At 40.8% G+C, this 23,417-nt stretch overlaps 1 protein-coding gene across 3 annotated transcripts in view; it reads right to left on the bottom strand.

Moving 5' to 3' along the window:
- The window catches only part of MET (MET proto-oncogene, receptor tyrosine kinase), a 118,843-nt gene that overhangs the window by 46,570 nt on the left and 48,856 nt on the right, over positions 1–23,417 (bottom strand). For all 3 annotated transcript variants that reach the window (XM_084617760.1, XM_084617759.1, XM_084617758.1), the window contains exons 3-5: positions 19,676–19,867; positions 5,431–5,565; positions 3,988–4,161 (exon numbers count right to left, since the gene is read on the bottom strand). In XM_084617760.1, the coding sequence (XP_084473886.1) occupies positions 3,988–4,161; positions 5,431–5,565; positions 19,676–19,867 (501 nt within the window). The remainder of the gene's footprint in view (positions 1–3,987; positions 4,162–5,430; positions 5,566–19,675; positions 19,868–23,417) is intronic.

Below are 23,417 nucleotides of genomic sequence, written 5' to 3'. Positions count from 1 at the left end.
GAACTGGAGTTGTTTGTCTCACCAACAGCTAGCTGTGTTTTTCTATATGGCACATTTTTCTATATGGAAGGATTCCGTCTGTTTTTACCATTTAGAGAATGTTTGGAAAGAAGCAGTTTGGAGTGCAAGAACCCCGCTGAGACCTCTCCAGTTGGGAGAATGGTCACTGTGACCCAAAACTCCAAATAAAGATCTTCGATATTTAACGCAAGGGGGAAACAACTGGGAGATCTACAATGCTCCTTTCTTCCTCGTTTACAGGGAGAAAATCCCCTAGTAGATTTTTCATGGAATAAAACGCTGGAATATAAAAAATGGAATATACTGGGAACAATTTTTTCAGACCCTGATCCAAATCCCACTGACGTCAACCATTTACTTCAGTGGGCTTTGGATCAGGCCCTCAAAGCATCTCTTGCGTCTGCTTCAGGTGAAAGATATCACAGAACATAAACCTCTGTCTCCCTGAAATCTTGCTTACTTTTTGTGGGATTTTAGGATTGAATGTCAAACATCATGCAAAGCAGGCTTCCTCCATTTGTTAGGAACAAAACATGCTTGGCTCTTGTATTTTATGCACATGGGTTTAAAGATAGAACCGAAAAAGATTAATAATCTGTTTAAAATAATTTTTTCAATAATAATTTTAAATGTCATGGTCAAGCAAAGCAAGAAATTTGCCTTAACAGCTAGCAATCCACAGGGAACTAAGCACTTAGCTGCATTATTTTCCTTCCAAGCCTTCTAGAAACAAGTTTTACAAACTTGTGCATGCTGTAATGCAAACCTTCAGGAGACTCACTTTGAAGATCAATCACTGACACATAGTCACTGAAATTTAAAATATATATACACACACACACACATTTGAACACAGGGCACTAAATTATAAATAAGCATGAAAAAACTTATGAGATCTTGCTCTCTTTAAAGTTCTAGGGGTCCAATTGTGCAATCCACACTTGTACTGAAATACTTTATTGAGAGGAATCATTGCATTGACCTTAAAGGGATTACCCTCATGAGTCAGCACTACTCAATATAAGGATTGCAGAACTGGGCTCTACAGGACAGGTTTTAAGAATGGCTCAGTACACTCAACTCTGATTGAAGTCAATGTATGTGCTCAGGATATCTGAAAATCAGTACCTACACACAAAATAAGCTATGTTATATAGCTTTGAACAGTTTGGTCTTGTAGAAACATCATATGTATGTATTTAATTATGATGCAATGGAGACTCTCTGGGCTTGATTCTCTACTGCCTTGTGTCCAGTGTCATGCACCCATGTACATGTGTGATTCACAAATTCATAGATTTTAAGGCCAGAAGGATCATTAGATCATCTAGTCTGGACTGTATAACACAGACCATAGAATGGGGTGGGCAAACTACGGCCCGTTGGCCACATCCGGCCCGCGGGACTGTCTTGCCTGGCCCCTGAGCTCCTGGCCGAGGAGGCTAGCCCCTGGCCCCTCCTCCGCTGTTCCCCTTCCCCTGCAATTATGACGCTGCGTGGGCAGTGCGGCTTGCGCCTGCCCACCTCACAGGCTTTCAAATGAGCCTGTCCTGCTGCTCTGAGCAGCCTGGTAAGGGTAAGGGGACAGGGGGAGGGCAGAAGGTCCCGGGGGGCAGTCAGGGGACAGGGGGCGGTTGGATGGGGTGGAGGTTTGGTGGGGGTGGTCAGGAGCCAGGGAGCAGCGGGGGTTGGATAGGGGGTGGGGTCCTGGGGTTCAGGGAGGACCAGGGAGCAGGGGGAGTTGGATAAGGGGTGGGGTCCTGGGGGGCAGTTAGGGACGGGGGTCCTGGAAGGGGGTGGTCAGGGGAGAAGGAGTGGGGGAGGGATGGATGGGTTGGGGGTCCCAGGGGGTTTGTCAGGGGGTGTGGGTGTGGATAGGGGTTGGGGCAGTCAGGGGACAGGAAGCAGGGGGGTTTGGATAGGGTGTGGAGTCCCGGAGGGGCGGTCAGGAGACAAGGAGCAGGGGGGGTTGGATGGGTCAGGGGTTCTGCGGGGGGCAGTCAGGGGGTGGATAGGGGGCAGGGGCCAGGCCGTTTGGTGAGGCACAGCCTTCCCTACCTGGCCCTCTATACTGTTTCGTAATTCCAATGTGGCCCTTGGGCCAAAAAGTTTGCCCACTCCTGCCATAGAATGTTGTGCACTTGTACAAAGTGAGTGTAAAACATTCCCATTCTTATTTTACAGACCTTTGCACAGATGTAAATGACTGCACAAGACAGTGGAGAAGCAGTAACAAAATCATTTTGGTATTCACAATCCTAATATAAAGATAAATAAGACTTTTGTAGGTTTGGTTCCCAATAAAATTTCATTGTTTGTTGATTGGGTTTTGCCTACTTTACCCCCAGAGTGACTTCGTATTTGAAACATAAATGTAGAAAAGAAAAACCACCATTTAAAATGTTTTTTATAGGTTATTAACAAAACTCAAACGTCTTTCAGCAGCTTTGCTTGGATATTATGTTTAAGCAGGTACAGCATGTGAATCATCCACCTCTGGGTTTAGTGAAATATTATTTATTTTAAAAAGTGTCTCTCTCTTTGTGCTGAGTCTTTCAAGTTTCTAAGTTTCATCCCTATTTATGAGTTCAGATGTGCAAAAGGAATAAGAATTTAACACTGTATACATCAGTAAAAATAATGGCTATAAATGCTATAAGAAGGTTTTATGCTTGTTCTCCGCTCCATTTACTGGTGTATTAACTGCTCCATGAAACAAGGCCTTCATAATTGTGTCACACTTAACACAAAATGACTTGGTTAAATGCACAGTCAGCCAGTACAAATCTTGTCTTAACCATAGCTAAATGAAAACAGCAACGAGCTAGTGGGCTCTTTGATTATCAGTGTAATTTTGCTCTTGTGTACTTTTTAACATTTATGGGGTCTTCTAACAACTGAAAGCAGCCTTCAACTGTCCTTTTTCCCATGGACAGAGCCACAGACTCTGCCCTGCCCCAGGGCCATGCATATGACAACCAGGCCTATGGGAATGACACTCAAGAAACTGTCCAGGCTGGGGAGATGTTTGAAAAAGCACCTGGCCTAAAGATGTTCCCTTTCTCTCCCATCAGTGCCACAAACCAAAAAGTGGCAGGGGTGGTGGGAGGGAAGAAGAGACAGAGCCATCCATCAAAATATGAGATGGGATGGGGAACTCCTCCACATCATCTCCAGCAGCTGTGAGCAGGAAGCTTCTTCTTACCCATTCTCCCTATGAGGAAGGCTTTGAGAGGTGACTTGCCCTCCTTCTCCCCACCAGGTGAAGGGAATTTCCTTTTTTAAAATCACAAACAGATCAGCTGAAACCCTGCCCCAGTTCCACATTTAAGACAGTAAATGGTAGTTACTGAAGACGAGGGCTTCTTGCACAGACCCCAGCAGAGGGACAAATCCAGAATGGGAGAGCTATGGAGCACAGAATGTGGGGTGTTTATTTACATGAGGCCAGCAGCCCGTTAAGGCTAATTACACTGAGGGGAAAGTAAAGACAGCAGAAACTTTATTTATCATAATTTAAAAAAAAGAGAAAAAATGTATATTAAAATGGTATCTATTTGGTTGTAGTCCTCTCCCCTCAGCATCCATGTGTAATTTGCGTTCATACACTGTAAGCTCTTTAGGGCAGGGCCATGCCTTCCTATGTGTTTATACAGATCCTAATGCGATGACACCACCAATCCTGATACTGTTGGAATGCAGAATAACAGGAATAAACAGTTACATGAACACAAACTCTCTTCATCACAGACAGCTCTGCTCCTGGTCTTGAAAAGTTCTGAGATTTTTTAAGGGGAAAAGGCAGCTTGCCCTTTTTACTGCCTAGGCCGGCTAGCTGAAAAGCTAGCATCTGCAGACTTCCAGGGCTCAGAAGACTCAAGAGGCCTGAGGTACATTCTGTTGGACAGGTATGCTTGAAATAGCGTCCTACCTCTGAGATAAATTTTGGGGGAAAAAAATTTTTACCTCATAAACTCTCGGCAAACATGTCTCCTGCGTCCACATCCTTTTAACATGCTCCCAGGACCTCACACACTGATCGCTACACCAGCCACACTGCATGAAAGGAGGTGCTGAAAGACACTGACTGCAGGACTTAAAGTGATCACAGCCTGGTCCATTCAACGGAATCTTGGTTATCTATTGATAAGAGAATTATACACAGATCTTTACAAAAATATCTTAACTAGCAAGGAGAAACTCCTAATTTATGCAAAGTATAATGATGTTACTCTGGTTTCAAATGTGAAAATTACTCCTCTACTGTAGTTTAGTTCAGTAATTAGAAGATCTGATAAGTAATTTAATTGGCACATTTCTAAATTCACTCTTAAACCCTAAAGCCATACTGATAATATCTATAGTCACAATAAACAGCTGTTGCTTACAAAGAGGGGTTACCATCTTGTGATTAGAACTTGGACAGAGTATCAGGAGAACACCTGGTTTCTTCTCCCAGCTCTGCATTAACTCACTTGAAATATCAGTCAGTGTAAATCAGTTTACTCATTTGTAAAATGGACATAATACCTACTTCACAGGTATGTTGTGAAGATTACTTGTTATCTGTAACCCATGTTAAGAGCTTTAGAGCAAAGATGCTCTGCAAGTGGTTTTCATTTTATGACTTTAATTAATATACAGTTACTTCACCATATTTCCATGCCACATTTAAGCCTATTTTGATCATACTTTGTTTTAAGGTTACATTTATATCTAATTCTTAAAGGATTAGTAAATGATTAATAGATATTTCAATAAATGGTTAATCAATTCTTATAGATTGTTAGAGAATTCAACAGGTCAAGAGGTTGCCTATAACCATGGCTTATAATCATCTATAATATCTTCTACCAATGTGTTTTCAACCATTTATAACACATAGTACTCATGCCTGTAACATACTTATATCATCTATTAATCAATCATTCATTAACCTTTGACAAACTATTGCTAAATGTAATCTTAATATGAATTGTGACCATGGTTTTAAACACCCACAACTCCCCTCCACATTTAAATAGTGTTATAATGTTACAATACCAATCTACAAAGACCAGGAAATTCTAAACACTATTTTTTACTCAAGCCATTGTGTATTTTTCTTTACAAGAGCTTGAATTAAGGACAGGGTGTCAGCCTTAAATTTGCATTTCCTGGCTTTTTGTTGGTTTCTATCACAATTCTCACATTATTTGCACATTTCTCAATGTTAATTTACTTGTTGGTTTAATAAAAAAAAAAAAAAGCTTTTGAGGAAACAACATACCCAAGAGACTGGAAAGGATGCAAAAGTTGCATGTTATGAGAACTCAGAATACTGTACTGACTAACCACTCTTATGTAAAGCTGATACTATGAATGTAGGTTTACATAATACAAAGCGTGATTAGATTATGAACCACTCACCTTCATTCCGGTGACAACCAGAGTATAGCCATCTGCTACTAATGAATGGTGAATAATAACTTGTGGGGAGACTGGGTGGGAGTCCAGAGGAAAATTCACATGTGGTGGAGTAGCTTCTGAACGGGAAATCACTATCTAAAAAAGAAAAACCCTCAAAATCAATAGGGGCAAAGAGTCCTGTGGCACCTTATAGACTAACAGACATATTGGAGCATGAGCATTCGTAGGTGAATACCCACTTCGTCGGATGCAGACTAACACAGCTACCCCTCTGAAGCTTAAAATCAATAGGCTACATGTTACTTGTGTGCACATTGAGCAGTGATTCCACATTCACAATATTTTCTGTCTGATGGTTAGTACTAACCAGCATTGTTGCACTAACCCCTTTGAAATACATTATGAAGCAATAAAACCACGCTTTATAACATATGCTTTGCTTAAACAGAGCAATCTCATGACTGCCTGAAAGACTTTTATAATATATCACATTTGTAACACTAAGAAGGAATCATCCCTTGCTCCATAATCCTTAAATTTCAGGTGTTTACGAAATAAATTGTAAAAAATTCAGTGTCTATTTAATCAGCCTCCCTGCATTTAAGAGAAAAGTAAAGGAATTTTGCCAACAAGGTCTATTTAAAAGCATATTAAACCAGCGAGTTTGTCCCCTCTCTGTTTTAGAAAGGTAACAATATTTTAATTTGTTTTCCTTTTAATCCTTTGGTTTGAAAATTAAGATTTGCTCTATATATTATATATTTTAAAAAATTTTAAGATCTGTATTGAACATATAATATTGAGAGCCCTCTCAGCTTCTAACCTGGGATTTAAATTGGTACGTATTTTACTGCATAAACATATTGCACTTTAAAAAAAAACCAACACATTAAAGTAGTAAAAGAAAAGAAAAAGAAGAGCAAGAATTGTACTATCCTAATTTAACTTTTATTTGTGGTGCCAGAGGTGTGCACAGCACCTTACAGAGAGAATAAGAAAGTCAATGATCTGAGCTCAGGCTCATTTAGTTCAACAAGACTCTATTGGCATGACAAGCTGTAAAAGAATTGCTAAAGTGTAAAAACTATCTGTCAGAGGTAGGTAAGGACAGGGCTACAAGTGTGTTCGAGGTTTGAACCTCATGCTCGTATGCCACTGCTGTCCACTCCTGATCTGGTGACAGGCTTCTGCAGCGCAGTGTTATCTCTGCTGTTTGGGTGCATTCTGCTTACTCTGAGTAGAACCACAAGGGATTTCAACAGGTGTTAGGTACCTAGGTGCTTTTGAAAATCCCACTAGATGTCTAGCCCCACCTTTAGGTGCCTAAACACCTTTGACAATCCAGGTCTATAATTCTGATCCTGTGAAAACATGGGCACATGCTTAACTTTACTACCATGATTAGCCCCACAGATTTCAGTCACTATGTCCGAGAGCAAGGATGTGCAGGACTGGGCCCATAATTATATACGGCATGAGCTGGTAGGTGATAACATCATGCAACAAGGGCAGAGGATCATTTAAACAAAGGTTACAAGGGTACTGTTTCCAAAAGTTACACCTCAGGTTATTTATTTATTTATCTGAGGAATTTAGAATATCAGTATTTGATGAGAAAGTGAGACTCACTGGATATCATTATTTAGAGCAGTTTAACAATCTTTAAAACACCTAATACACAAAATGTTTATTTTGTGACTATAAAAAATTTTCACCTAACTGCTAAGCCAATCCTAAAACAGCTAGGCCATGGGTTTCGAGGATTTCATTGGCCTTCCACACTGCCATTGTCTTTCGGCAAGATGGCCTACTCCAGAACTAGCCTTAGAAATACCCACTTTGCTGTCATTCAAAACTTCAATAAAATATGTTCCCAGTTAATTCATGGTGATATGTGTTTCACACCCTACGGATGTTTAGACTATTGGGTGGAAACAAATAACAGGGAAAGTTTTTCTTTAAGGTAAAGCTATTTTTGTTACAGAATTGCCGTTCAGGTTTGATTCACAGCACAGAAAAATGCAGTTTTTAGAAATCAATAAAGTTTGATGGTTTTCTGCGACACAGAGCTATGATCTTTGGCACAATACATTAGGAGATGAGCTCTGTTTTTATACGCAGGACAGAGTGAAAAATGGAATGAACTGCAAAGCTGCATGGAAAAGCTTGATTAATGTTAGTATTATATGAGCAGAGGTAACACCACAGCTGCAAATATCTTTTTAGTTGATCATTAGCCATGTCTCCTCTCAAATACCCACTGCTATAAAATGCTAAGAATTCTTTTCTATCATTAATCCAGGCTTCTTCTTATTGCCAAACATTCTTTCTGATTGAGCAACAATGTTAACCCTTAAATACTTCTGGGTTTCAGCCAAAGAACAATATAAGAAATGATATTATTATTACTGTAAGTAAATATCTGTATTGCGATAGCACTGAGGAGTCTTAGTCATGGACGAGGATCTGTTTGTGCTAGCTACGCATTGTACAAACACAGAACAAAAAGACAGTCCTTGCCTCATGGGCTTACAATCTACAGGTATGTCTATACTTCAAGCTGAAGGTGTAACTTCCAGTTTGAGGAGACATACCCATGATAGCTCTGATCAAGCTAGTACGCTAAAATTAGAATGTAGCTGAAGCAGTGTGAAAGGGGCTAGCGGCTCCCAGTATGATCATGTCTGAGACGCTAGGTATGTACTTGGGTGGCTAACCCCTCCCACCACTTGCACTCCCACAAATGCACTTCTAGTGTTAGCGTGGTAACTCCATCAGAGCTAGTGCAGGTATGTGTCCTTAAGCTGGAAATTACACCCCAGCTCAAAATGTAGACATAGCCTAAGTAAATTTAATACCCTATTTTTATGGTTCTAGAGAATGTTTGGTCTTTAAAACACTGAATGATTCATCACAGATAAAGTTCACATCAGCTGCTCAAAGCCTGAGTAAAATGGTTTTCTACCTGGTGATGTGATCTGAGGTTGGAGAAATAGAATTTACCCCCCCCCCGCCCACATCTTGGGACTATGGTGTGAAATACCCATATACCAAATACCCATGCAACTGATCTATAGCCAACAGTATGACTATGTTTATACTACAGAGCTGATGTTGGCATAGCTATGCCACCACTGCCTCTAGTGTAAACACAGTACACACAGGAGTTTTTCTGCAGGTGCCTGAATGGCATTAGCTAAATCAACAGCAGCACTCTTCCATTGGCATAGCTGCATCTTCACTGGGATTTTTGTTGGCACAGCTGTGCCAGTCAGGGGTGTGTTTTTTTCTCCACTCCTCACCAACGTAACTATGCTGATGCAACTTTTAAGCGTAGACCAAGCCTGTAACTAAGGAACTGCAGAGGTAGCCAAGAGATTCAAAATAAATAAATAAAAATTTGGGGGCCAACGTATCTGTGTAATTTGTGATCTCACTGGCCAAGCCCATAGAATCAAAGAAATGTAGGTCTGAAAGGGACCTCAAGAGGTCATCTAGTCGAGCTCCCTGTGCTAAGGCAGGACCAAATAAACCTTGACCATCCAGGACAGGCATTTATGCAACCTATTCTTAAAAACCTCCAGTGATGGGGTTTCCACAGCGTCCCTCAGAAGCCTATTTGAAAGCTTAAAAACCTTTATAGTTAGAAAGTATTTCCTAATATCTAACCTAAAGCTTCCTTACTGCAGATTAAGTCCATTACTTCTTGTCCTACCTTCAGTGGACATGGAGAACGGATCACAATCCTCTTTATAACACCCCTTAACATATCTGAAGACTATCATCAGGTCTCCCCTCATTCTTGTTTTCTCAACACTAAACATGTCCAGGTTTTTTTTTAACCTTTCTTCATAGGTAAGGTTTTCTAAACCTTTTATAATGTGTGTTGCTCTCCTTTGGACTCTCTCCACTTTGTCCACATCTTTCCTAAAGTGTGGCACCAGAATTGGATGCAGTACTCCAGCTGAGGCCTTATCAGTGCCAAGTAGAGAGGAATATTATCTCCCATGTCTTACATGCAACATTCGTGTTAATATACCCCAGAATGATATTAGCCTTTTTTACAACTGCATCACATTGTTAACTCATATTCACTTGTGATCCACTTTAAGGCCCAGATCTTTTTCAGCAGTACTACCACCTAGCCAGTTATTCCCAATTTTGTAGTTGGGGATTTGATTTTTCCTTCTAAAGTGAGGTACTTTGCACTTTATTGAATTTCATCTTGTTGAGTTCAGACCAATTCTTAGTCAAGGTTGTTTTGAATTCTAATTCTGTCCTCCAAAGTTCTTGCAACACCTCCCAGCTTGGAGTCATCTGCAAATTTTATAAGCATACTCTCTACTCCATTATCCAAGTCATTAATGAAAATATTTAATAGTACTGTACTGAGGACTGACCCATGGGAGACAGCACTAGACTCCCCATTTGACAGTAAATAATTGATAAGTACTCTTTGAGTACTTTCTTTCACCCAGTTGTGCACCCACCTAATAGCAACTCCTTGGCCTGCCTAAACCTTGTCTTACATAATCCTACAGAGAGAGCACAAGAGAGACAAAAAGAAAAGGAGTACTTGTGGCACCTTAGAGACTAACCAATTTATTTGAGCATAAGCTTATGCTCAAATAAATTGGTTAGTCTCTAAGGTGCCACAAGTACTCCTTTTCTTTTTGCAAATACAGACTAACATGGCTGTTACTCTGAAACAAGAGAGACAGACTCCTAAGGCATGCTCTTCATCATGCAGCTGGGTTGCATGGTATTCCTGTGCAATTATTCAGCACCTATCTTCTCGCTGCCATGGGACAGGGTGGTGTGGCTGTGGTATGACCCTAGGAAGCGGGGTAGTGGAAGCGAGGATTACTCCCTAAAAATAACAAATTTGATTGTCTATCTCCTGGGGCACATATACCATTTTCATAAGAAATCAAACATCTCTCCAGAGCACACAAAGAGCAGAACACGTGTGCCAGCTGCCCTCCAGAAAAGCACGTTCATAGACAATAAGCAGTGCAATTCTTGACATTCCTCTCAAGACAAATACAAATATAACATTTTATCCACTCCATCCTTGAGGGATATGGATAATTCACCAGTACACTGACTGAACTATAGACTTCAATTTACACTGCTAGCTTTGAAGGTGGGTATGTTTTACTTTCAACATCCAAAAAGACACACACAAAAGGAATCATGGGAACTGAAAATATATGTAGTAGCCTTCTAGTACAGCTCAGAGTATTTCAGTGTTGCTGACTTTAGAGATGATTGGCTTTGAAGACAGGAGGTCAATAGATTAATTAGTATCTACTTTATACTGGAAATGAATCATCATTTTTATGTCCATGGATATCAGATGCATTCTTTTAAACTCTATTTCATTATCACAAACCAATCAATGTTCAGTCAGAAGCCTTGACATTTGGTTAATTTATATACAACTTTGCATATTAAGACCATAATAACTTCAGCACAAAAGCATGCATGTAATATATATTTTACTCATTTTGATGATCAGTCCTGCTAGTCAGTAGGATTGAGTTACAAATGTTACTGTATGCATGTCAGAATATCTTCTGCAAAAATCAGAGGCTACTTAAAACAAGCCAGTCTCAGTATCATATTGTTAGTTTTCCCTAGATGTCTGGCAGGTGTAGGCCATTATCCAGCAGAGATAGGTTCAGGGTTAATGTTATTATGTAACCCCCAAGCGCCCCAGGATATGCAGCATAGCCTTGTAAAGGGCACACATGTAGCTCTCTGGATGCTGTATATATATCATTGTAATCCATTGAGTATAATGGATCCACTTTGAAGGGCATAAGCTTTTCTACTGGAACTGAACATTAAAACATGTGCTCTCTCAAAACGGTAACTTGGTTCCAGGTGTTAATTTTAAACTTCAGTATAAAGATTTCCTCTCTTTTCCCTTTCTATTTGAGTTTACTTTGGGATTATCTAGGCATGCTCTCTACCACAGAAACAAGAACTACTACTCAAAAACCCATTAAATATTAAAAAGTAAGTTTAAAAATATTAATAACTCTTTACTAATATAGATTATGACATTTAATTTCATTGGTTTAAAACCAGAGAAAGAAAAGAAGCACTGTGATTGATTACACATTCACATAAATTCATATATGTATGTTTTATATTGCCAACTCTGGAAAGTCAAGTCCTCTAGCCACAAAACATGGTATAACGAACAGGTATAATATAGGAAGCAGGCTTTGAGCAGGGAGGTGGGAGGGTTCCATGGCTCCACCGAACTGCCTTAACCCCTTTCTGGAGGGACCACTTCTAGGGATGGCAGCGTTGTTCAATTCGGTGTTCATTCATTCCTTGGTCTCTTTGCCAATGCTTCCAACAAAGGTTGCCATTCATACTGGTGGATTTTCTTACGTGTACACCTGACCAGTAGAAAACGAATGGAGACCACTAAATCAAAGGCCACTGATCAGCCAAAAGATGGTAATGATTTCCTGGGACTTTAGATATGCATTGGATTTGAATGACTGACCTAAAGCTGAAAGGCTCTGTACATCATTACTCTGAACCATTGCTGTTTATGAATATATACTATGGGCCTGATCCTTCACCACTGAAGTAATGGCAGTTCTGCCACTGACTTAGTTGAATGTAAGCAGATCACAGCTTGTGAGATGCAAAGTGTTGAAGGCCCAATTCTGCTCTCATTGAATTCTGTGGCAATTCTTGACTTCAGTGGATACATGGTCAGGCCCCAACTGTAATCACTGAGTTAAACACAGTTGTGATTATTTCTATCTAGCTTTCTTCCAAAAGTATCTATCATTCGTGTAGGTATCTAAGCACTGAAAACAAGCATACAGTGTCCATAGCAGTTTTCTGCTCCTCAAGTATGCAGAGCAAGACCTGCATGTGCTAGGGGTTTCATTTGTTTGTTAGTTTTTAACCTGGGGTGGTGTCCTGGGAAAAGGCTTTGTCAAACAAGAGTGCCACATACTTTGAACTGAAAACGAACAGATTTGGGATCAGCATGTGGAAACTCCACCTCTTGTTTGGCTATCAAAAATGTGGTGGAAAATGTATATAAAAATATTCCTCCTTGCCCAGGGCCCATTATTATTAACTATTTGTATTAAAGTAGTGCAGAGAGGCCCTAGTGAGGGTCAAGGCACCAGTGTGTTTGGTGTGGCATAAACCTATAGGAAGATATGTTCCTTGCCCCAGAGAGCTTACTGGGCAGCCACACTGCTGCTGTTTCTCTGCAGGAAGCAGGCAGGATGCAGACAGGCTGCACAGTCGGGAGCTCTCAATTTCCTGAGCACCAGAGGACAGGGTTCTGCCGTGGTTCTCTCTACAATGCTGTGGAGTGGGGTTTGTCAGCAGGCCAAGGGTCAGTAGATCCATGAATAATATGGCTTCCCTGCCAAAGCCCCATATAGAGGGAAGATAGGGAACTGCAGCTGCTCCTACTGCTCTGAGAGGTTGTATGAATTGTAAGGAGAGGTTTCCCATCCTGTGCTTCCACATGTAGGGCACCTACGTGAAGCTCATTTTCCTGGGCTTCACACTGGTGAGGTCCATTTCACTCACAGTGAGCGTGCTAGGTGTGCAATTTCCAAACACTGGGAACCTCATTGTTTCCAAAACAGATTTCATCAGGCACATCAAAGACATATTCCTCTCACTGACAATTAAGTCCATTACAAATCTGAATATCACAGGGTGGCTGGCCCTCTATGGGAAGATGGGTCCTTCACTTGTGATGGATGAGCTACGTCTCAGCTGAGTCTGATCAGCTAGGGACCAGGTGGTTTTAAAAGATAGCAAGCAGCACAGTTGCAGTAGAGACCTGCAAGGACCAGGAAAGCTCCTGCAGGAGACCTTGGGGCACGGGGGATGGAATGGGGAGGTGAGGTGGGGTGGGATGCAATGGGGAGAGGGGAAGGGGAAAGCACTACAAGAAGTAGAGTGGCTCTGTGGCAGGGTGACTCTCAGGCAAGTGGCTGGTAGAGAGACAATCTGAGGGGAACAGATTGATCCCTGCAGGAGATCCTGGGTTCCAAGAGAAGAGATGATTGATATGCTGAATTTGTCTTATTTAGAGGAAATAAAGCTAAGAGTCCAAACTAGACTCGTGGTAGGGTGTCACTCCTTCCTGGGATAGGGAAACAGGTCAGCAGCCTACACTGAGCATTTAAAAATAAGTCATTTTGACACCCTCCTCCACACCCCAAAAATCAACAAAATCTCCTGTCAGTGAAATGGACTGTTCACACTGAGAGTTCAAAAATGGCCAAACAGAACATTGTCGTACTCAGGGGAAAAAAGTTTCCCTTTAGGCTCCAGAAATTTCAGCCCAATTTATTATGGTAACTTTTGTGACAAGCTCTAACTGCCTGAAAATAGAGGCTTATTATTAGGCTTGGGAAGATTAGATTTTTATTGGTAAATGTCAGTAAACATCATCATACACACACAAACTACTCATAATTTACCAATAGTCAAAGAAAGAAAAATGCTGCTTGAGAACTTATGAGAGTTTGATTTAAGGATATTTACACTGCATATTTTGACATGTGATGTTGACGTGTTTTAATGGTTATAAAGCTTTAACTTTTTGAATCTCAACATCCAAGGACAGTAAATTATTCTCTGAGCCCTGTCCCCACCCCCCACCCATAATGTCCATCAACTGAAAATTTAAATAGATAAAAATAGGAAAAAAGCCTAAAAATAAACATTTTATCATTTCTATGGATAATATCAAAGAAAATAAAATTCTGCCACGCTTATTTATAATGAAAGAGTCTTTTCAGTCATGAGCCAGATCTACAGGTGGTGAAAGATGGTGTAGCTCTTCTGACTTCAAAGGAGCTATGCTGTTTTACACCAGCTAAGAATCTGGCCCCATAACTATAGCATCTCCATTGTGACAGTATCCTACTTTCAAATCAAATAACCACTGTGAAATACCTGATTCACTTTGCACCCAACAGCTGTACTTATGGCCTGTGTTCCCAGCCACACACTCAAAACAAGGACAATAGGAAAGGCAGAAACAGCTGCAACCACTCAGAAGAAAAAAAAAACTGTTTAAAAAAGCTTGTTGTCAGACTCCCGCTTAGGAAGGAAGTCAAACCATTTTTCTTTGCCTTCTCATGCGTGGCAGCTGTCTTAGAAAAATTATTACTGTTCTGTTTTGTAACAGAAACTCCATAGTATTTAGTAAACTATGAACTCCAAGCTACTCGTGGCCCAACACAGGTTTAACACTTTTGATGCAAACAAAACATTATCAGTGCATCAATGGGCTGCGACTTCTCTGTTGGAGAACACGGAATTCCCATCCTCCCCAATTACTTGCTTTAAAAGAACTTGTGAGTTTTCTGTATCTAGACCATACAGATCAATTTAATGCATCTTAGCTTGGCTGAGTAAAAATGCACAACTTTCTACATTTAATGCAGGAGAATGTGTCTCCTTTTCAACCAGTTCTCAATCCTCAAATAAAATCACAGAAGGTAAAGAATGAGATATCTTTTACTGACTCAATAAAATATGTAAGCTTTTGGGCCACATTCAAATGCATTTGTTAAACAAACAAAATATGACTACATTCTGATACCCTTTCTCTGGTTTAGTATTGTAGCACTTGACTTCAATGGAACCACTCACAAAGTAAGGTACTGTACCTTGTGAGTAAGGGTATCAGATTCTATCCACTAAATAAATACTGTAGCAACCACTACAGTAATTCGGGCCACAAAATCAGTGTGTTAGAGATTACATTTGTTTTGTAGTAGTGTTCTACTACAATTGTATGGAGAGCAGAGGGAAGGTTGATGGAGACAGAACTGGAGAATCAGAGAGAAGAGAGGTGGAGACACAGGTACGTATGAAGGTGGGAGTGAGCAAGCAGAGGAAATAGTGAAGGGCTGAGAGAGAGGAAGGGAAAGAAAAAAGAGAATAAGAATAACATGGTTGGTTACCAAGAGACTGATGGAAATGGTTTCAAATGCAGGTACCTAAAGTTAAGCACCTCAAGGTTTGATCCAAACTCCCATTGACTTCTATGGTGCACAATCAGAGCCTCCATCCTTGTTAGTGCTGGCCAATGTTTGTCAAATTAGACAAAAATTTTCACTGATATTTCAAAAAGAAATAAAAACTAAAAAAAAGTTGACAAAAATGTTCACTAATATTTCTCTTGGTTTTTGACCAGCTGCAATATTTAGGCACTCAAATAAACAGGTCCTGATTTTCTGAGGAGCTATGTAGTCACAATTCTTATTGATGTCAGTAGGAACTGTGGGTGCTGAGCATGTCTGAAAGTTAGGCCACCTAGTTAGGTACCTAAATATGAATTTAAGGCCTGGATCCACAAAGAGGCTCTGGTGTTGAAACACCTAACTTTTAGGCATGTAGAAAATTACAATGAAAAATAATGGGAACCACCAAAGCTTGAGTTAGGTGCCTTTATACAATGAATGGGGAGAAACAGGCACCTAAGAATGGGATGCATAAAAACCAGCTCAATAGGCAGGGCATCATCTAAGTTAGCTGGTGGGAGATACCAATGAGAGAGGCATCTCTTAAACCCGACCTCTCTCAGGAAATTAGGCACCTCAATCCATGCTGCAGGGAGGCACTTGTCTCTCTTTGTGAGTCAAGATCGACTCTTGGAATGAGGCTGCCTAGGCACCTCAGCCATTTCTTGTCAGAAACACTGGAGAAGGAGGTACTGGCGCTGCTTCCCTTATTGCCTGTTAGCCCAGCGGCTAGCAACACTCACCCAGAATCTGGGAGACTCAGGTTCAGTTTCTCCCCCACTACCAGAGAGAAAGGGTTTGAACAGGGGTCTCCCACCTCCCAGGAAAGTGGTCGGGCTATTCTGACACAGTGGGGGGTGCTCCCTCAATCTCTCTTGTTCAAGCTGTTCTGCTTTGGATAAGTAATTAAATAGCCATTGGAACAGCAGGATTGGAGCCTGCGTCTACCCTGTGAGTGCTCTAACCGCTGGACTACAGAGTCATTCTCACTCTCTCCCCAGTCCAATAACTCTTTAAAATTTATCCAAAGTAGAACAGTTTCTACCGGAGAGACTGAGGAAGACCACTTGCCCCCACATCAGAATACCCTATAGCCTGGTGGTTAGGGCACTCACCAGAGAGATGGGAGATCCCTCTTCAGTTTGTTTCTCCCCAACATACGGAGGAGGGAATTGAACCTGGGATCTCCCACATCCCAGGTGAGGACTTTAACCACTGGGCTAAAAGTTATAAGGTGGACACGTCCTCATCTCTGGTCTTGAATGGGGCTCCATGCAGGCCTACTAGATAGGGCCCTGCAGGCTAGATAAGCAGGCAAATGCCTAGCTCCTGGTGGTTTGTGGATTCCACTGTGTTTTAGGAAGGAGACTGGTGTTGGGATGCCTAGTGTGAGGCAGCAGTGCACATACTCAGAGGCAGAAACTTAGGCACCGAGGAAACTCTACAGTGAAAATTTAGGCACGTAGCAAGTTTAAGCACGTATAGGATTAGGCAGCAGCCTAGTGGGGTTTAGGTGCCTAAGTCCCTTTATGGATTGGGGCCCAACATTGGGGATCTACATTTGAAATTTTTTGCTTTGCCATTAATAGTTGTCTTGAAAATTTATTTGGTTGAAATAGTATATAGGCACATATTTTCAATGCATGGCCTGTGTTTGTGTGCACTCAAAGTGTAGAAATTTTACACCTTGATCCTGCAGCTGACTGCCCATTGAAGTTAAAGTGGCTCTGCATGATCACAGTCAATTTGCAGGATCAGGGTCCTAATATGCAAAATCTATTCGCTTGACCACAAACAGATTTTGTGCATATAAATTCAATTATTTAAATACACAAATGCTAATACACTAAATGAGTGCAAACGACTTGTGAGAGCAAATATGGATGTGTACAAAGACAGGGCAAGTTGAGGCCCACTGCAAATTTAACCCATCAGGTAGGTATGGTAAATAAAATCACTATTATGAAATGTGGCTTTTCGCTATACAATTTGAATACAATATTTGGAAGGTTGAGTGGCACACTGAATTGTTTCATTGTGAGGTTATCCTGATTTTTAGCAATTACTTCCCAGCAACACTAAAATAAGTGGCCCATATGCTATGAATTTATTTCTATTCATTGCAGATACCAGACAGATTACTATAGAAACTCCATTACATTTTGCTTTTAGTTGAAAATTTGCTAATCAACATATGTTTGGAAGCAATACCTAGACAACTATTAGTGGAGTTAAAAAAAAGATATAATTTGTGTGTATTACATTCTGGAAAATACTGTAATTCCTGTATCCTGGAGACATGGTACCTTTTTTCAAGGCAAGAAATATTACATTTGGTTATACAGATGTGCTGTTACCAGTCATTAAAGGCTGTCTGAGTGTTCACTCTGCTGTTGGAGGTACTAGACCCTAAGGCTGTTCAGGATAAAGAAAGGCTTAGAGTGTTATTATAGTATGATCTTCCCGATAACTTCCCCCTGTAACTCAAGCCAATCTAATTCAATGATGTGAATATTTCTGTTAATGGCAATACGCAGCTCACACAATAGCCTTTCTTTTCATCTATGGCTGGCCCTAGAATGAGAAATGTAGACTGGAAGTATTTTAATTGTTATATTTTATTGTTCTGTGAGATGGACAAAATCCTGAATAAAAAGTCTGGTTCAAGACATGAATGCATAATAAAAATATAATAAATAAAAGTACTGCTTTGTATTTTCCTCCAGAGATCACCAAAGGCTTTACCCAAAGTCCACTGAAGTCCCACAATGAACCTTACAAAGAGGGTAGTAAGCATTATTGCCCATGCTTATAGATGGGAAAGTGAGGCAGAGAGGTTAAGTTACTTGCTCAGGATTACACAGTGAGTCAGTGGTTACATTCAGGCCTAGAATTTGGGTCCCCTGGCTTGCAGGACTCTGCTCTAACCACTAGGCATCCCGTATTGAAAGCAATCTCCATCCTTAAGGCAGTGAGTTCATCACGGGGACTTCTAGTAAACATTACAGCATAATCACTTCATATTTTGCTAAATTCACATTTGAGATTCACACTGATTTTTTCTAAGGTGTCCCATGTGTCCTTTCCAGTAGGGTGGTGGGATTCCTTCAGCCCCTGAGGGGGGCGGGACAGCAAGTATGACACGTACATGGATGTCCTGTAACAATCTGTTAATAATGTATGTGGACTGGCTTTGGCATGGTTTTTTTCTGAATATCTTTGATTAAAATGCTTCCCAATAGGGGGACCATCTGGGTGAGTCAGATGGGAAGGAGAAAATAGCTCAAGATCCATTTCTACTTCCTCTGATCAGCTTCCACTTAAGGATGGAAAGAGAAAATGCCAGAACTATTAGCTCTGATGACTCAGTTCAGTCCCCAGAGCCTATGGAACTCATTTGACCAGGAGGTGCCAAAGTCCACCAAAAACTGATGAACCCTCCTGGAGCATAAAGAACACTGGCAGGGTTTAAAAGGACATTTTCTCCAGGTTGTAGGGGGCAGGGGGAACCTGACTGAGACACAGGCAACATGGGAATCTGTGGGGGTGTCGCTAAGCCTGGCCTAGGTTGCCATTATTCGTAGAGGCTCTCTTTTGCTTTAACCTCCTTTTTTCCTCTAATGTTTTGTTCTGACTGCTAAATAAGAATATTTTGTTTTAAGAAAGTTATCAGCATTATAGTACTGATTACAGGTCCCAGAAGGGAGGAAACTCATGTGCCCAAACTCATGTGCCCAAAACCAAGTTAGTCCTGCAGAGTGTTAAGTGACTAATATAGGTGGAGCAGCCTGACCCTGGTCCCGGTCAAAGAGCGGGAGAATTGCGATATTCCACACAGAAAAAGGTAAGAGCAAGAGGCCTAAGATCCAAAGGGGTGCACTCAGTGAGACCAGAAAGGGGACAAGCTAACCTTACTACCATGGCTACAGGGCTAAAAATAAGAAAGTCATAGAACCCTTGAGTCTTGTGATGAACTCAAAGCTGACTTCCTTCAGAGATGCTGTATCGGGTATTCTGTCTTATGTTTCCTTACAGATGCTTCAATTTATTCAGCTCACCTGATTTTCCATTAATCTGTGACTATATTGTCCCCACTCTTTCCCCAACCCCATTTATATATAATTGGCTTCTTATGGTTCTAATTCATCTTGCTTACTCTTTGCACTCACGTTAAAGTGTGCTAATGTCACAGTTATATTTACCTGCATGAAGCGGCCCTCAGACGTTCCCAGATTAGCAACAGTAAGATTCCCTTTGGTGAAGACAGATATTGAAGTTAGCAGGACACTGTTGAATCGCCCCATAAACAAGTCCACCCGTTGCAAAGGAGTTGTAACCTCTAGACGATATTCATCATCTTGTGCTCCACAGTACGACGCATTTCTTGAAAATGTCTGTCAGAAAATAAAGTCGATGTGAATAGTGTCTCTTCAGCAGGGCACAGGCAGGAAAAGCTCTTTGTCAGAAGAAAGTCATTTGGCAAGTGGACACAAATGCATTTCATCAGACGTACTTAGAGGTTTCAAACTGTAATTGTTTCACCAGTTATCACGTTCCACGGGGAAGATAATGATTTCTTTACATTATGGGAATATTTCCCATTTGTTTTAATATGTTTTGTCTGGATGCCCAGAAGATAATGATGGTTTTTCTATTCAACAAGTAGATATTATGTAAGCATTTACATTAAGATATAATACAGTATACGTAATATATTTTACAGTGCTTTTCATCTGAAGGTCTCAAAAATGCTTTAAACTTAGAGCTGCCCAAATATAGTATATTTTGCAAAAATATACAGAAAAAATTGGGAAAGAATGTTCACAGCATTTTGAAATTTTCAAACCCCTCCCCCTGATTTTTCCTTCTCTCCCTCCCCATTTTTATCCTTCCCCCCTTTTCAGTGACAAAAAGTAAAAAAAAAAAAAAAAAGGGGGGGGGGAGAAGGGCAAGAGAGGAAGTGAGGGAGATAAAATGGGTAAAATCTATGTCCTGATTCTGATTAAAAATAAAACCAGGTCAATATAATTACTTAGGCTGAGATTATTTTGATCATCTACTGCTCATATATTATTCTTTTCAATCTCTTTTTATATTTATCATGAACATTATTAGAATAGGTTTCAGAGTAGCAGCCGTGTTAGTCTGTATTCGCAAAAAGAAAAGGAGTTCTTTTCTTTTTATTATTAGAATAGATGCTGCATTTGCAGAGCTTTTAAAAAATTCTCTTCTGATTATTAATGGAGAATACATGGATTTTTCTTTTCATTGGAAAAATTTCTTGAACAATATACTTCAGGTTAATCTTTAGAAAAGAAGATAACTATGCTGTACTGACAATTCAATAGTAATCTATTAACTGATAATTCCATTACTATTGATGCTTCATCTTCCATTTTGGTGAAATAATATAGATAATAAACAGGGATCCCTTAAAAGATCTATAACCACTTTAAAATTGGAAATAGTCTAGCTATGTTTCTACTGGAACATGTTCTATGACTACATGTACAAAGAAAGCAAAATATCATGGATCTTTCTTTTGAAACCAGTATTGAGCTTGCGTTTTTTTCTTTCAATTTTTATTTATCGATTTTTTAAAAAAAGGAATTTTTGGTGGGGGATATTAAAGTTTGATCCATAACTCTTTGACTTCAATGGCGGTATTTCCATTTACTTCAGTGCAGTCTGGATCAGGCCCTTAAACAGCAAGCCAGAATAAGCTTTTACTACATAACTATTACATAACTGTTACATAGTTATTCTAATTCTCCCGCTGCAGATGATTTACCTTATATTACTTATGAACAGAATATTATCAAAGAGAAGGCAACCAAATATGCAAATAAATTAGTTCCTTGAGGCTTGTTAGTGCTGGATAAATGGCCAAAGACATTTAAGGCCCTTTTCCAACCTACCCAATGGTTTTATGAATTGTAGTGTTTATGAAGAGACCCTCATTGGCAGCACTAGAAAGTTAAGACTCTCTTAATCCTCGGAACAATTCTAGCATAAACTGTAGCAGTACCAGCTTCCCCATGCTGCCCAATCAATGTGTTTTAACTGTGACCTGAAGAAACAATCACATACATGGATGATGGAAGGTAATTCATGCATGTAGAACTGTACGCATCTCTACGGCAATATTGCCAAGAAGGGGTTCCAAATTAGGCCTGGTGTAGGGAATGGGGCATGGGCGGTCATGCCTAATGTTTAGCATCAGCAGCCTGGAACTCCCAGAGCTAGGGTCAGAGCCAGACCCCAAGCCAAAGGTAAGAGCCAGAGTCAGGTGCCAAACTGAAGCTCAAAGCCGGAGTCAAAGCCAGGCGCCAAGCCAGGGGTTGAAGCCGGAGTTAGCATCAGGGGTAAGGTGTAGGAGCAGGGACCTGGAGTGAGGCAGGAAATCAAGAACTGGGAAAGACGGGGGTCTGGAATAAGGAGGAACCAAGAACAATCTGGGAGGCAGGGCTCAGGAGTCAGGGTAGGGCTCAGGACTCAAGTAGGCAGGCTCGATAGCAGCCACTAGCCAAGGACTCCTTTAGTTGCGCAGGCAATTTCTTGTGCCTCTTTCTGACCTAAGTAGAGCTTCCCGCTAATCAATGGGGCTGGACGTCTTCCCCAGTCAGGAGCTTTGTGGGCCAGGCCCTTTGCAAGTTAGAGCTTCGCTGGCCCCTTTCTCCAGTCATTCAAGTGACCATGGTCTGAGCACTGCCTGGGGACATGTGGACCCAGGTTCAAGGCTGTTGATTCCTCCCACCTGGTCCAGCACTGATTTTTCAGTGGGACTATTTGTATGTTTGAAGTGCTTTGCTGGATTGGTTTTGGTGCTGACAGTTACTGTGATGTGGACACCTGCCCATAAGAACTGTTTTGGACAATGAGCTCATTTCATATAGGCCACCAAATAATCATCAGAGGGTAATGACTTTAGGTAATTACCACTACGCTCACTTTCTCTAAAACTCATGTTTGATTCATACTTAACAAATTTAGCCCCTCTTCTCTTCTGTCCTCAAAAGCAGGGTTATTTTGCAGTTCTAGTCTGGCCAGTCTAGAAGTGTCTTCAAAACATCTGCATAGAGATGCAATGAGCACAAATAGTTCCACCAGAGCAGGATATACAACTCAGATGTACCCCCTCTGAACATGTATCCATCTCAGCCTCTGTTCCCTTGCTATAATCCCTCCCCATATTGAGAGAGGAACTTTGGACTCCTCTACATCTGTGCTGCTGACCTCCTTTGAAGATTTCCCGTCTGAGGCACAAAATGTACATCAAAACCTCATCTTCTGCAATTTGAACACCCTGCCAGTCCTCATTAAACATTTTCCAATCCCTTATTAAGAACAAGTGGCCTATATTTTCCCTCCTGCTCCTAACAGATGACACCTTCCTGTATCATCCTAAAGACAGATATGACTAAACTGACCCTTCTCCCAGATGTCCAAGGACATGTTGAACACAAGGCCTTTCCACAAATCCTGGCTCTGCATGGGATAAACACAAAGCTGCTCTTTGAATGGAGCAGAGAGGCAAAAAGGTCACCCCAAAAACTAGAGCAAGAAGTCGGATGGAAAATTTTAAATGGTCTCACCCATTTCTCTTAGCTTTTGCTAGGCAACCTAAAGTAAATCACTGTTTGAGCTAACACAAAATACTACTGGGAAAAGGATGTGCTGTTGTTTTAACCCTTTGACCCTGTGAAGCCTGAGTCTCTTCCTGACACAAATACTCTGCCAAGTATTCTGTGGTAATATGGAAAATAACTGATCTCTGGGTTACACATTTACAATATTATGCCAAATCCTAGTGACAAATCATACAAATATTGAAATAACCAGGGACCCTGCTGGTATGAGTTTGGGTTTAGTTACATTGTTTTTTATGCATGACTAGGAGTGCAAGTGGTGTATATGACTCAGAAAGAAAAATGTTAATGTGAT

The sequence above is a fragment of the Lepidochelys olivacea genome (genome assembly GCF_965140295.1).
Source record: "Lepidochelys olivacea isolate rLepOli2 genome assembly, chromosome: 1".
Taxonomy (NCBI): domain Eukaryota; kingdom Metazoa; phylum Chordata; order Testudines; family Cheloniidae; genus Lepidochelys; species Lepidochelys olivacea.
The sequence above is the reverse complement of the archived record's forward strand: the minus strand, read 5'-3'. Positions and strand labels throughout refer to the sequence as shown.